The 16508-nt window shown below is 34.1% G+C and overlaps 2 protein-coding genes across 3 annotated transcripts; one reads left to right on the top strand and one right to left on the bottom strand.

Moving 5' to 3' along the window:
• Nucleotides 1–907: 907 nt before the first annotated feature.
• Nucleotides 908–6498, bottom strand: LOC128676043 (uncharacterized). Of its 2 annotated transcripts, none has more exons than XM_053755944.2 (4): nucleotides 5868–6498; nucleotides 3466–3695; nucleotides 2100–2216; nucleotides 908–1142 (listed from the first exon to the last, which is right to left on the bottom strand). In XM_053755944.2, the coding sequence occupies exons 1-4, from the start codon at nucleotides 5997–5999 to the stop codon at nucleotides 992–994; spliced, it is 630 nt and encodes a 209-aa protein (XP_053611919.1). In that variant the 5' UTR covers nucleotides 6000–6498; the 3' UTR covers nucleotides 908–991. The 2 variants fall into 2 exon arrangements, with proteins under 2 accessions (XP_053611919.1, XP_053611918.1); XM_053755943.2 differs by having other exon boundaries at nucleotides 3442–3695; nucleotides 5868–6493.
• A 1305-nt stretch (nucleotides 6499–7803) lies between these two features.
• On the top strand, nucleotides 7804–13824 carry LOC128675828 (uncharacterized). The gene is made up of 6 exons (XM_053755523.2): nucleotides 7804–8112; nucleotides 8932–9070; nucleotides 9678–9809; nucleotides 10413–10501; nucleotides 11442–11549; nucleotides 13550–13824. The coding sequence occupies exons 1-6, from the start codon at nucleotides 8108–8110 to the stop codon at nucleotides 13725–13727; spliced, it is 651 nt and encodes a 216-aa protein (XP_053611498.1). The 5' UTR covers nucleotides 7804–8107; the 3' UTR covers nucleotides 13728–13824.
• Nucleotides 13825–16508: the final 2684 nt, after the last annotated feature.

The raw sequence follows: 16508 nt of genomic DNA, 5'->3' as shown, positions 1-16508 counted from the left end.
TAATGACAAACGTAGAAACCCCTTTGCTACATAAGACAACCGAAAAGTGAATGTTGTATAAGTAAAATTTGTTTTGAAAATGTCTGAATAATGTGATAGCTTCTAAATATTCCATTAAGAAATGAACCGTTCAGAGACTATCATTATGAATTATTAATTAGTTCAGACTAGTCTAGACTACATTTTAATACAATCTCGGGAAAGAATAATGCAAAGTTTTATATACCCAAATAAGAAAATTATAGAATATAATTTTCTTTTCCTTTCAAAATATGTAAAAATCTTCCTATGTATATACATACTTGTAGGAGGGGTTAATTAAATTTTGCAAAGGCAGTGATTTTGAATAATCTATATATATTCTATACTTATAATAAAACTGTAACTGAACTATGTCTGTACATAGGAGATATTTGTGAAAAATGAATAGGATTTTTCACAAATATCTCCTATTTAGTGGGAGATCCAATTGGGAGAACAAGCAATATTCTATACAACAAAGTCCTAAAATAAATTTCAGATTTGTTCAATCCTATTCCAGTTTTTTGATCTCTACTAATATCCTAATCCTATACCAACTAATATCATAAATACGAAAGTAAGTTTGTTTGTTATCTCTTCACGCTCTATCTAACTCTAGCAATCTTCTTGAAATTTTGCATACATATAGTTTGAAATATGGAGGACATAGGGTGCTTTTCATATCCCGGAAATTAAATGTTACCGTGGAAAAATATACGCGGGCGAAGCCGCGGGCAAAAGCTAGTATAGTAATAAATTGTAAACCAATGTATTTTGTCTGCTTTTTACGTGAAACGTAACAATTCAATAAGATTACAGATAATTTGAAGCGCAATGTCAACGCACTTTATCTTTAGACTTTGATCTTTAGTAACAAAATGGCGAATTATAATGTTTAATAATAGTGTAATATAAAAAAAAGAAACATAGAAACCTGATCTATTAATATATAACTCAAATTCCAAATAGCCTAATAAAGTTTCGAGAATAGATCAATTAGTGAAATGGGGCAGTTCTTGTAGAGTGAGACACAGTCCTTCTTGCCTTCTCCATGCTCGTATGCTTCAATGTATGGCTGTACTTCATGGTGGTAGTCAGGGTGGTACATCTCATTTCTTGGACTGAAAATAATTAATTTTTATTACAAGTATTTATTTAGCCTGTATGTCTCTAAGTCCCTATGTCTAATCGGGTGGGATTTTGAAGTAGATATCTTCAACCGATCGAGCTGAAATTTTGTGCACACGTTTAGTTTGGATGACTATTGATTATTAAGTTAAGCATGACCTGATGGTAATATAACAATGAACATAAATGAAAATAATGCTTAATTATAACACATACTAGAAAATCATAAAGTAGTCGAAACATATTGACGAATTGAGAACCTACTTTTTTTTGAAGTCGGTTAAAAATCGATTTTGATCTGATGTCTAGACAAGTTTAAATAGCTACACACGACAATAATCCAATCATGAAAGTTGTCTTCAATTCTTCTTTTATCGGCATCATATAATAATTCTGTTTGGAAAACTGTATTTTCTATTTTTATAGATATTTGACGATTTGGAGATAAACATGTTATGAAGCTTTCGAGATTTCATTCAACTTCGAAGAAAAAGTTCATTCACCAACGGATCTTTTTGTTGAGCATCTTTTTGAGAGCATGCTTGATTTAACAACTGTTCGAGTATAAAAGTTAAACTATTTTTAATATAAATACGAATATAAAATATTTTTATGTAAATAGAGTATTCTACTTTAAAATCTTTACTTGAATCCAGTGGTTAAGTCAGTCTGTGATCGAAAGGTCCCAGGTTCGAATCCCACTTGTGCCAAAGGAGTTTCTATACTAATCTGACTCATGTAGTTTTCATAGACCATCAGTTGCTTGTAATATAGAAGTTAATATATACATACAGACAATACACATGTGACTTCACATTGGGTAAGATTAGTGGATGGCGTGAAAGTTATCATAAAATAATAAACGATAGAATAAAATGACGAGAATCATGTGGTGATCTCAAACACAATTATTTTGGAAATGGTGAAGAAGAATAATCTTCTAAACTTACTTCAAGACATAAGTTGCCAGTTCGTGTAGCAAGTCTTCCCCGTCCTCTGAGTGTAGTGGCTCCGATCCTAGTTGGCATAATGTCCGAAACACGCAGGAGGTGCCATTGTAGCCAAGACTGGAATGTAATAAAATTGCAATGATCCAAATTTTCTGATCTTCAACGAAATATCAAAAGTAAATAACACAAATCCAGTGGTATGCGCCGGCACTTTTACAAACAATCGAAATTATTATTCTGCGGGTAAACAGCCATAAATTACATTATGACATTCGGAAAATGGGAATTGACAAAAGCAATTTATGTTAAATTGCTTCCCAGGAATAAATTGTCGAGACGTGATAAATCATTGCCTTTTTAACGATCTGATAATTTCCATGCGATCCGTTATCTGTTATATAAGATGCGCCTCAAGGTTCTCTTCTATGAGAATCTTGAGATAGCAGATAAGAAATCAATTGTAATCTTAAACCTATCTACTGACTTTGCAGTAAAGATGATTAACCATTTCCATATAAATACTGCCACGTTTGTCTCTGCAAGCGTGTCTGTATATATATTTAAATCTTCAATATTTTTCAAATTAGTTTAAGACTCATATCATCTTACATAATCATATCATATAGCCTCATATCATATAGCCTCATATCATTTAACCTCATATCACATAGCTTCATATCACATAGCCTCATATCACATAGCCTCATATCACATAGCCTCATATCACATAGCCTCATATCACATAGCCTCATATCACATAGCCTCATATCACATAGCCTCATATCACATAGCCTCATATCACATAGCCTCATATCACATAGCCTCATATCACATAGCCTCATATCATATAGCCTATATTATCCTACTGCTGGGTATAGACCTACTTTTTTTCGCACCACTTTTTACAGCTGTCCTGTGCCAATGTCATTCATCGCAGACCCCTCTTTCCCGTGACCCAAACAATGTTGTCTTACCAGCGCGCTGGTGGCTCATTATAATTAATTTTTTGGAGCCTTTAGGAATCAAAAATGATTTTAAATATATGGATGGCAATTTGATTTAAAAATTCGACTCGATTATTTGTTTGTATTACCACAAGAATTTTATAACAATATTTGTTTTTTTACGTCGCAGATCATTTTAATCGCGTATGTACAAAACACTAACTATACATTAATCGTATCATATAACAACATCGTATAAGTATTCTATCCCTCTTTTTCATAAAAAAGTTAAAGCATACTTTGAAGTTTAGAACAAGGCAAAAAATACTATAACTTTAGAGATATACATCTTTACAGAAACTCGGATTCAATTAACGAAATAATAATATATATCTCACTCTGCCAAGAAGCTTTCAACAAACTTGTAGAAGTGATACAATCTGCCATCGTTGTCATAATACCCGTCCTTTTCCATCACATCCAGATTATTATCTACATCTCTTTTCTTCCTCGATCCTGTGTATCCGTTATATGCTTCCAGTACGTCGAATGGAATTTGAGATCTATTCCAGGGCAGTTGGAAGTTGGCTTGGAAAGCGTAGTTTAGGTTCACCAAAGCCGCAGGCGTTGGCGTTCCAATTCCCACGTTGAACTGAAGAAGATGAAACGGTTGCTTGTAAAGACAACAACACAAATAAATAGCAAACAAAGAAAGCACATTGACAGAGGTCTGTGTTGCAGTAATAGACAGATGGATGGATAAAATCTTTATTTGTTACTGTTTAACACAATTATAGACAAAGAAAAATAATATAACTAAAATACATAATACTAACAATACATTGTGCCATAAAGTAACAAAAAGGCTACCTTTTTGCCTTTTTGTTACTTTATGGCATAATATAACATATATAAAATAAATATAACTATATAGAGTTAATGTTACGAAGACGATATCATTACTAGTATCAACGTAGTGACAAAACTATTATGTAGATTATCATGCAAATTGTACAGATTAAACTGAAGGTCATTTAAGGCCATTATTAGGGTGCGGTAGTACCCACTACCGCAGTACACCCGTACTTAGGAGTATAGGATTTGTGCTTTGTGATTGTCTACCGTGATACGATTTGTTTTGATGAAGCTATAGTTATACGTATTCTTCATAACGTGGAAACGAATTCTACGGACAACAATTTTCATAGCAATATCAATGGAGTAGTATGCCATTGTTTATATGTAAAATATTAACTGATAAATTAGAAACTAGTGCCTCCATGATACTTTGCTTCGGAAGCAAGTGGTTTTAGATAAAAGTTACTAATGCTTCTTGAGTCAAATTTCTGTACAAACTCACTTGGAACCTTTCGGTTCACAGGCGCTTTGTCGTAGGAATATCGGAGTAAAAACACACTTGTATAACAAATAAAACAAATTAATGTAGCTTCCTGGTGAAAATTTTATCGGTTGTTATTTTACCGAATTAATACCCGCCCAAAACAAAGTTACATACCTACACTTTTTTCATAATATAGGTGTAGATATTGAAATATTCCAACCTAGACTAGGTTGGAATATTTCAATAGTCTTAACCACTAAACCACAACAGTTATAATAGTAATTCAAAGATAATCGAATTCCTTGCAATTTTTTCAGTTTCACCAAAAACAATACGAAGGCGTTTCTTTGTGTTGTTAAATATTTTTATTGCGATCAATGAATGAATGAAATTTGAACTTCATCTTAAGTACGAAAACCTAAACATAATATACAGTCGACGCTCTTAGCGACAGACAGGGTCAATTAAACGGGAATCAATGTAAATAACCTCCAAATGGAATGGAAAAACGATCGCCATCCAGTTCCCCGCCATTTAACAAGAAATAGGAGATAATTGTATTGCTTTGATCTGTCTCTTTGTACTTCTGGAGATCTGTTCACCTCGCCTTTTGGCTTTAATGACTACAAAACATTAATGTTCGTTAGCTCACGTCAATTTAATTTGTCGTTTGCAAATTTTGGGACGAGGTTATCTTAAGAATAGAAGAATATATATATATATATAAAAAAAGATTTCTGTGGATCTAATAGGGATTATAAAATACATATCTCTTGCTTTAAAATAAAACCGTTAACTTGTGCAGAAATGTTTGTGCCTTCTACTTTTGAAAGAATTTATTTAGGTTATTTAAAAGTAATCAGCTGTATATATGTTTTTTTTTACAAACTTTTCTTACTCCTGAACACCAAGTTATCAGTAATTTTTTTTCATAAAAAATAAAGTAAAAAGTAAAATAAAAAATAAAAACTAAAATTTAATCAAAAATGCCGCCCCGAATAGTACCCGGATCAAAAGTGCCCATTATGCTTGCAGCATTCCCTCTCTGAATGGCTATGGACAACCTTTGAACCAGGTACTGCCCAGAGCGGTAGTCATAACCCCTGTCCCTTAAGCGACGTCCTATCTCACTCACAAATTCCCTGGCTTTTTGACACCAAGGACCAGCCGTCTCGACCGCCACCGGAGCAAGCAAATATTTGTTCGTCAAAGCTGAATATTTGCTTTTTTCCTGGGCAGCCGCGGCCCTTGCAGCCGCCCCAGCTGAAGGCACAGTATTAGTCAATAGGACGCCGCCATTTAGTCAGTAATATTATTTAGAATGAACTTCAAGTTAATCAGCCTTTTATACTACGTTATATTTTGGTAAATTAAGCTTTAAATATTAATTAATAAACAAAAGATGTGTGTGGGAACATCAGACAATAATATTTAAACAATACATACTTGAGCAGACCTGCGCACTCTTAAAAGTTAAATTACCTGCAATAATGTTGAGTTTGGAAACAATAGTTGTCTTCGGCTCCGGTGGATCCCTTCAAATTCCTTCCCGCTGACGCTTATTACCACCAGAAAGAGATAGCATATCAAAATTAACTGGTAATTCGTCGACATGGTTGCTTAGCAGAGTTAAAATCACGAATGAGATAGCTGTATGAGATGTCTTATGTAAATATAAGTCAAAGACCACATTTACCAGTCCCTCATTTACAATAATCTCACTTGCATGCTAATTCATCTGCGTGAGTTTGAAAATTTGTAAAGCTTAAGGAAAATGCTGTTGTGTGCAGCAGTGCTTGTTTTGCGTGTTACGCTCGTTGCGCGTACGCACTAGTACGGCATTATCTCCTTATGGAGGACAAGTAAAAAATCAATGCATACAAAAGGTAGAAACCTTCTTGAAAAATATAAAGTTTTTTAGACTTCAAGTTATTTCAACATCGAAAAATAATTTCTTAAATAATCACACGAACGTTCAGGCACTCAATGAAAAAGAAATCCTATAAACACTTCGATATTATCAGAACTATGTTGCCAGATATACTCAGAGGCAGAATTAACAGCCTATCCTTATCCCACTTTATGTGGATTATTAGGAAATGATTACTGTTAAAGAATATGTTTCGGCTAGTGACTTAGATAAGTCACTAGCCGAAACATATTCAAAATCAAAAAATCAAAATCAAATCATTTATTCAGAAATTAGGCCTTCACAGGCACTTTTTCACGTCATAATCTAAATTAAATGATACTAAGCTACAAACTACTAGCATTTCGGAACGACCACTGCTGAGAAGAAATGCCGAAAGAAACTCATTCAAACAGTGTTGGTCCCTATTATGCCAGAAGGGCTTACCATTTTTTATATATAAATTTATGTATAATTTTTTTGTTATAATTTTATTCTTTAACAGTAGATACAAAAGATAATCAAACTCTTTTTACTTCTTCGAATTTTAACACTGTATTAATGTGCGCATTGAGTTTCTTATTCACTGAACCTTTAAATCTTCTTATTTATAAAATAGTCTAATGACTATTTTATAAATAAGAAGATTGACTGAAGACTGGCAGGTTACACTTGTTACCTTCTTGGAGCAAATAGTTTTGTTGACGTAATAAATTTGTGTGGCACTAACTGGCATCATGTGACTGCGGTTAAGAAGGTAAGGCTTCGACCACATGCAAGTAAATTATAAGGGATTTTTAAATAAGTACTGATTGACAAGGGAATATTCAAAAGTCATTTTGGAATGTTATTTTTAAGTCATTCAACAGTAGCCAAGCCCTCAGGATAAGCTCTAGATAAGTTTGCCAATCATAGATGATAGATGGAAATTACCTTTATGATACTTTGTTCGTTACTTGTTAACGCCTCGTTACCCTAATGAGGACAATCTCTCGTATAAATAAAAAGGGAAAAGGTGTGGATGAAGAAGAATAAGCAAAGAACACTCTCTGTTTGTAAAAAAAGGGATTCATAAAAAAGAAAAAGATAAATATAAATAAGTTTTAAGAAAGATAAATTGACGATTTTAAAAAATCCTATAAAATATCTTTACCTAATATAGGTAAAGATATATATCGATTTATCTTTTAGTGAAATTCAGAATTTGATCTTCGAGCTTGATTGGCTATTTTTATAGATAAGTCAAGGCAGATATAACATAAGTACGAGTTTGAACTGCATCGTAAAATCTGTCATTCTGTGACAAGATTTTATATCCTTTTACAAGGCAAATGTTTATTTTCGAGATCAAAAGATCAGAAGCCTTCTAAAGATATAGTTAATTGATTCGTTGGGTATAATAAAGGTGGTATTGGTGGCAAATCACAGACAAATGGGTTAATGAAGTGACATAAGCGTGTGAACTAAGCCTTAGGATTTCAGATACACAGTTAAATTGTGTACAAAAACTGACTAGCTTTGCACGAGTTTTACACTGTGTGTGCCCATCATTACATTTTAGGGCCCGTTAGTGCAAACATAGGCTGAGGGTAGCCTTCACAGAGAATTAGTGTTACACCGTGTAACACAGTTTAGGAAGGATTTTACTTATTATAATTTAATTCATTAATAAAAATAGTAGTGCCATGATTATGTCTCTAACTAACAAATATTTCACAGATCGTATCTACTTAAATTCAACTTGAAGCAAATAATGTATTGAATCAAGTTTGAAACATTCTTAATTCAAACTTTTCTGCAAGTTGCATTGAAAATGTGGTAAGTTATTATTTTTTATTAATGTTTACAGACAAGTTTTACTTGACCAGGCCTAAGCCCACATGCTACTGTAGTATCTTCAAATAATTAAGCACAGATGGACAAATCACATATATTAATTTAGCCCCAAAGTAAGTTCGAGATTTGTCTTCCATTTGTCTTCCATGATTTGTGTCCCAACACAAACTCAACTACATTTGCCATCTTGAACTGACCTGGGATCAACAAAAATTGAAATTAAACTTAAAAATTGAAACTACACATATGTATCAAAATGACCCCTTTTCTAAAAGACCTTATTGTCTGTTTTTTTCTTATATCTATGTGTACTGTAATGATACTCCTTCATTACATTTAAAAACCTCTTTATTGCATTTCGAACGAAGAACAGAAAAACCAACAAGATTTTATTCGATGTATGTTTTGACACAGTCAGCCCCCGGAGCTGAATAAGATTACCTGTATGTTATATCCGTATGTATGTATAATATAATTATATACTCTTATATTTCAGGTTATACACTGAACCGTGTTTCAATATTGATATTATAACATATTATATTCCGTGTCAATTTCAACCTTGACGTTGGCAAAATCATCGTTTTGGCGAACGATAGAGCTATGAAACTAAAAAAAAAAACAAAAGTATTAAATGTAGTCTGATAATAATATATAAGCGATCCCAATCGCTAACAGTACATAACACAAATGTTTAATACATGGCGGGACAAACTATTTAGTAAATAAAAAAGCATGCTGCAAGAAATTTTATGCTTCTTCTTCTTCAATCTGTGTTGATTAACACCTATTTATTCACAGGATCTATCCAATTTTGTTGATAGTAATTCATTTATGTCGTATTGCTGTTCTGGATGATTCTACATTGGAAGACGAGATGAGGACCAAGCGACAAATCAACAGTTTGCCCCTTGTGTATCCATACGGAGCTACTTTTAAGGTAAAATCTTCATACATTATAATAAATTGATTATATTTGTAGATCATGTCGGTTCACTTACAAGGTATAATATACAACAATATTACACCAGCGGTTTTGTCGGCATGTCATTTCTTGAAATCTATTTAAAAGTGTAAAGAAAAACTTTTCACTTTGAGTGTATATATATATTGTGAAAGGGCGAATATTTTTTTTAATCTACGGAACAGAGGATAATTCTGAATTCATTTAATACTGCCGAGAATCTCATTTGCTGTGGTCATTGCAATTAAAACGAAAGGACAAGCGATTCAAGCACCCAGAGCGAGCCAACTGAACGGCGGGCAGATCGCCAACGCGAATTATTTTGGCTTATTTGGGTCTTGTTTGTGCGCACTTGCGATTAATGTACTACTTACTACACTAATAAAGTCCCATTGTATTGTAACCTGTCATAATTTTAGGGCCTGCTCAGAACCTAGATCGTTATATGAAGGAATAAATATTTCTAACCTGAGTATTGTCATCCAAACAAAATGTCAGCTCAATGGGTTTCAGCTCAATATTCCACCCGAACATAGATAAAAGCTAGTAAACAAAACTATGCCATATTTCCATTAATTTACAGTTTATAGTCGGCTTCGGTTGCCCGGTGCCGACGAAGGAGAAGGTCGGGCTCTCCTTCGCGGCCAACTTCCAGTACCAATACTCCCAGTTCACCAACATATCTGATCTGTCACAATACTACGTTTATAACCAGGTAATATTTAATCATAACTAATATTATAAATACGATAGTAAGTTTGCTTGTTATCTCTTCACGCTCTATGTAATAACTCTTAAACTTAATTTGCTATAATAGCGTACATACATATATAATATGCACTATATTCTTATGTTATGTATGTGTATATACATGAATAGCATAGTAGCCCAGTCAGCCCCGCTATTGCTCCGTTGCGCGTCGACGTTGTTTTCCATACATTTTGAAACTCCATGATTCTCGTTGATATGTTGACGGACGTCAAAACGACGGAGCGTATTGGGTTGAGCCTCGCAATGGGACTCAAGCGACCTTTACTGTATAATAATAATAAATAAATATATTAGGCCAAATCACACAGATTGAGCCCCAAAGTAAGGTTCGATACTTGTGTTATGGGATACGAACTTAAGGATACAATATTTTACAACAAATACATATATAGATAAACATCTAAGACCCGGGCCAATTAGAAAAAGATCATTTTCCATTATGACCCGACCGGGGCTCGAACTCGGGACCTCTCGGTTAGAGGCAAGCACTTTACCACCGCGCCACCGAGATGGTCTATATAAATATAGATGTATGTTTTTGTATTAGATTTCGCGAGAACAACGGGAGGCCGACTGGACAGCCAGGAAAGATGAAAGATTGACATTCTACAAAGCTGTGGGGGATTTGTTGAACACGTAAGAATTATCAACTGACGCAAACAGAGGGTGCTCTAAGTTTGGCGTGGGACACTTCACTATTTTGATAAAAAACTAACTAACTAACTGGTAACTAGCTACTGAAATACCAGGGCTGTCACACGTGAGTCAGCCCTGAATAAATCTAATGAATATTTGAAGAACTTCATGTTGTATACCACGGCAGTAGTGAATATTAGTAGTTGGTGTTTCTCAGAATGGCTCGACCGCTGCGGCCGCGCTGTCATTACAAGTTGTCAAATTTTTACAAAGACAAGAATTAATTTTACTATCTGATATTGAAATAATTAATATGTATTGTAGTAATGTTCATTTTGTAGATGATTGATTTTGGAAATGATTCCTTCATCAAGAAAATTGATGGATGGTAATGAGACAGCCCGGCCGCAGCAGTTGAAACGCTCTGAGAAGTTAAATGGTCCCACTCACTAACCTCCAGTTAGTGAGTGGGACCATTTAACTTTGACCTACTGTACCACTAGGGTACGGACAGGGTCAGTATATCAATTTATCCAAGTTCATTGCAAATTTGTCGCTATTACACCGTCTGAAAGGTAAGTAGGGTAGCTTTATGTGCAGTTAGTAATGTATATATATGGATGGGTTCACGTTGTCAAATGTCAATCCAGTGAGAATCACAAAATACCTATCGGAGACGAAGACGCGGTGTTGAGATAGTCCATATGCATGTGAAAGTGTGCTTGTTCGTTTGTCTTTCTTTCACGTCAAAACATACCAAACATAGCATGAAATCTAGCCAATGTTTCAATGAAGCAATAATGAAATAATTGGAGAGCTAGAGAGAGAAATTTGTTACTTTTTGCCGCGGGCGGAGACGCGAGCAAGAGCTAGTTTGTATTAAATATTAAAGTCAACATTTCCGAGCAGTGTTAAGATTTATTTCCACAAATTCTTCCAGGAAAGGAATGAACGGTCAAGAATGCGTGTTGCGTGCTATTTGCGAGGCTGCGCAGTATCCGGTGGAAGAGGAGGGCTTAGTCGGGGAGCTTATTCATATCTTGCTGACGTAAGTAGTCCGGGAGCTCGTCCACATGATACTAACGTAAGTAGATTATATTTCACTAAGCTCTCACACCTGTAAGTGATGTTTACTTTTGTGTTACGATTTGTGTTCGTAGGAAAGAAATGTTGGGATTGGGTAAGTAGATTTAGGGAAATACATCTTGACGTTCAAAATAAATATTACTTTTATTATAATACAATAGATTTGCTTTTGCCCGTGGCTTAGTAGCCTGCTTGAATTTACCTCGGGAATAGTTAATTTTCCGGGATGAAAGGTATATCATTATTACTTTCAACTACATACATACATGCACAATTTCAAGAAGATGATTGGTTTAGTTTAGTTAAACAAACTTCCTTGCGTGTTTATAACAAAAGATCATAAAACAGAGCGTAAATTTTCATCATTCAAAAATAAGTTGCGTTCAATGCTGCTGGAAAAGTGCTACAAGTGTTAACGACTTAGGAAATTTGGGTAGATTGTTACTAACATTAATTTAAGTTGTTATTTTATAATTTAATTATGTATAATTGTGTTGTATGTATCTATATTTGAATGTAATGTACTTTGTTTTATGAATTGAATTGGTTAGAATATGAATAATTTAGAAAAAAACAATAATAAATTGTAAACGAATACGTACAAGCGTGTAATTAAGCCCTTTTTCAACGGGACAATCAGTGAATATGATTGTGGGTTGTTCACTTGCTAAGATTCACACTTTTTGTATTCTTCTATACTCTCTTCAAATTTACAAAAAGTAGGTAATCAAATCCAATAGAAAGTTCATCCAACAAATAAAAATTGTATGAAAAATTACATGAGAAATGCCTGCGGAGGAACGTAAGATACCGTCAAATTTTACAGACGAATAGACAATATAGACATGCCTGAAAGATTTTTCTATACTGATATATTACAGAAAAATACAGATTTTCCCGGACATGGGACTTAGGTCGATTTTAACTTTCGTATCGTAAATAATCGATTGTCGAAAGTTAAAATTTCGATTAATTTTTGAAAAGTGAAAACTCGAATACTGTGATTGTGCATTTTCGACATCTTACGAATTTTCGATCAGGGTCGCGTGTCCTGACGCGAGTTTAACATTTTTTACCCATCACAAAAAGTGCACAACGCCGCTAAATAAGTTTTCACTTCAAAAATATTGAATGAATGAATGAACATTTATTAAACACCACAACATAAAACAATAACAAACAAGTAGGCAGAAATCATATTATATACAAATGTATATTGCTAGTTACATATTCGACAGTTATTTTTTTTATCTGTCTATATCTTCAGTGGTCATCGTATTCCCAGCATGGACCGACTGCCATTAATTCTGAAGCATGTGCACTTGCACTCGCACGTAAACTACGTGCGCACTACCAGATATTACTATTGCAATTTTCTCAATTCTTTTCAAATCCATTGGCAAATGAGTGCCAGTAGTTTGTAGCTTGATAAATACTGTATACATATATAATTTCAAATAAAAGAATAAAATAGATTTTAAAATAATAATATAGTTGAAAAGCTCACTGTCAAGGTCTAATTTTCAATGTTTGTTTCCTTTTCACGCTATATATCTTTCTCTCTCATCTAAGAGTAATCGTTTTCCTAGTCCAGGTTAAAGAATTTGAGTTATCGTCGGTATCTTTTCTCGCTATATTTATACATATAAAATGCCATCCGGAAAGATCAGTCTATATATCTCATCAGATCTATTATATATCCTGACTAGCGGCCCGTCCCAGCTTCGCTCTGGTGAAAACATAATAAATTATACACCTAAACCACGAAGCCTCGGGAAACACACTATCAGTTGGTGAAAACCGCAAAAAAATTGGTTCATAAGTTTATCGCGTACAGACAGACGCGGCAGCGAACTTTGTTTTATAATACGTAAGGATATATAATAGACTGACTAACGTCAGGCCTGTTGTGAATATTTTGACTATTTTATCATACTGTATAAAAAATATTTTTCATTTCAGGCCAGATTACGGTCGCACTCCATTTGATGATGAAGACCAGAGCTGGGAGGAAGACATGTCGGTATATAAGGACGCTGCAACTGCCGGAAGACAGATGTTCAGCTGTTCTTACATCTACAGCGGGTGTCCAGAAGGCCAGGGTGTTATGGAGCTTATATCCGTTCTTAGAGACGACTGATATGAATACAAGTGTGTCCTATTGAAACTAATTGAAGCCATGATATGCTATGGATATATCTATGCTGATTGTCAGCTACTAATAATATTTTAACGAAGTTTTCTTTTATTTCCACCTTAAAGATCCTTCTTTTAACCTATTCCGTCCCACTGCTGAGCGCAGGCCTTCCCCAATTATTGATTACCTAGATACAACCATACACCTCCCGGATGTCAACCCTCTTTGGGAATGGAATTGTTGCCTATCGCCTACCAATAGGCTACATGTCCCTAGTATGAAATACATGAATGAAAATGGAAGTAGTTAATATTCTGTTATAAAATTTCATTCATTCTTAATAACCTGTGGTCTGGACAAGCCATTAAGAATGAATTAGTTATATTGAAATTACAGTGCCTTCACTTCCTTGGTGTTGTATACGTAGTGTTTTATTCGCAGGTTAAATAAAAGGTCGTAGAAATCTAGGTCATGCATAAACTAGTGAAAATAATGATGAAGGTATTTGATTTATTACATTATATTTCATTATTCAAAACATAAAAATAAAAACTTGTAAAAATCAAATAAAACAAATTTTATTCTCGCTCTACGCGCTTTGGTATTGGAACGCCAGTCATAATTGAATAAAAAAATATTTTTCTACAATGAAAAGAACTTTTTTAATCAAGCGAGATTTAAATTCCAATCCAGTTAGTTTGGAGGCAATACCGAAAGTCTGGACTTGCGTTTGGGGGATTTCTACAAATTAAGCGGGTCTCATACGGAGTGCGGGGCACGTAGCGGCGATCTTTCGGTTGGATATTTACATCGAGTTAGACGATGCACTATTAGTTCTCGACTGGATTTGAAAATGGAAAAAATAATATTATTTAATTTTTGAAATTAAAAAATTAACGTTCTAAAAATGAAAAAACAATATTTTTTTTTTCAAATTTTTGAACTGATTCTAATGTCAACGAGTCACTTAAGTCCATGAAGGACCTCTATGAGGTTAATCAATGGTCCTGTACTAGTCTCACATTATATAAATAGTCATAAAGACTCGAAAAGAATATTGATATTTATCTTGTCATTGAACACTTGAATATTATAAATTATAATTCAACAAATAAATGTTTTATGTATAAATAAATACAAAATCAGATTCCAGACTAGACAGCTATAGTTTCGTTATTACTAAAACAGCTTTTCAATAAAATTGCTTACGTTTTAACAGATCATGATTCAGATCAAGCTATATATCGCTGTTATGTATTTCGCAACCTCTATTTCAATTTACAAAGGAAGGAAATGCAATAAATATGAACAAATCACCACTGCTACGAATCGGCGAAATCTCACTTGCATCGATCTTGGTAATCGAGAATCGATGGTAGACGCTACAGGCCTTTGAGTGTTAAACCAACCCCAGAGGCCGCGAGCGCCAATCCAATGCGTAATGCGTCTATTTTTTCAGTGCAGGGCGAGGTAACACTCTCACTCACACAATGTAGATTAATGCATTGTCGATAACATTATTATTAGTTTCACATAAATCTAATGCCAAACACCTAGATTGAAAACTAGGCATAAATCACAACCAATTTATACTCTATCCATGACGATGTCTTGTACTTTTTTAGCAGAGGTGAACTCTAAGAGGTCACTCCAGTTGGTTTAATACAGGGCCCAATGGGCAATCAGTTCAGTAGTCGCCGATTTAGATGCTCGGGGAATTTATCGAATGCTGGCAAGTTTAGAATAACAATGTTGTAAAGCTTGCGTATTATTCACTCGATCACAGATAGTGACACTAAAATATTTTGGAAGTATATAAGTTTCTTACAGAAACCAATATTTTTGTAATTATTCGACAAATCCGAAAAACTTTCTACTAAAAATAATTAAATCGATAAGGATTGCCTGATCAAAAGAATGTTATGAATATTTATAAATTTCACAATACACTACCGTTATTAGTGCAACATGTTATTTTCGTATAAGGCTTTGAATACGTATCCTTTGTTTTATTACCTTCTCTCTTTTTAGAATTTGACATTGACAACGAGACAAAACACAAAGAAACAGAGCCTAATCCGAAAATAAAATTTTTATAAATGTTATTTTCGGATTAGTGTCGAATAAAGGTCGTGGCACACTAACTGCGTAACGCGCATGCTCTATAACATTTTTTTCACTCTATACCGTCAAGCAACTAACTGGATTTATTTCGTGCCCGAGCTGAGCTTGCAATGAGAATGGGACGGAAATATAATTACGATTGAGACAGAACGAGATAAGCCAATCAGTATTTGTTACTAACCTTAATAACAAGATTTTCCTTAAAGAATTTATCTGCATCTTGTATTTTGAAAATCATATTTATAGAAGTGAGCCCTCAGACCACACGTATATTTTAGGTTAAGTTGCACCGTCAAATTTGACTGGCGCGCAGGCGAAATTCAGGTAACGAAATAAAAAACAGGTATTAAAATATGTATGGGCGACAGCTATCAATATATACATAATATCATATTCAAGAGAGAGAAAAGAACTTGGACTGGAAACAGTATTACGTCTTATCACTCGCGGGGCAGTCAGAGTCAAGAGTTGCAAAACTCGAAGGCCATGTTAAGTTGTATGGTGGATTTGATATGAGGACTGGAATTGTTTCCAGTCCTCATCTCAAATCCACCAATAAGCCCACCATTGAAATGTTGGGATTTTTATGTTGCATAAAGATCCCAACATTTAAATGAAAATCCATATATAAAACTCTTGCGTTACTAATTGACTGACTGA

The sequence above is a fragment of the Plodia interpunctella genome, chromosome 15, assembly GCF_027563975.2.
Source record: "Plodia interpunctella isolate USDA-ARS_2022_Savannah chromosome 15, ilPloInte3.2, whole genome shotgun sequence".
NCBI classification, from domain to species: Eukaryota; Metazoa; Arthropoda; class Insecta; order Lepidoptera; family Pyralidae; genus Plodia; species Plodia interpunctella.
The sequence above is the reverse complement of the archived record's forward strand: the minus strand, read 5'-3'. Positions and strand labels throughout refer to the sequence as shown.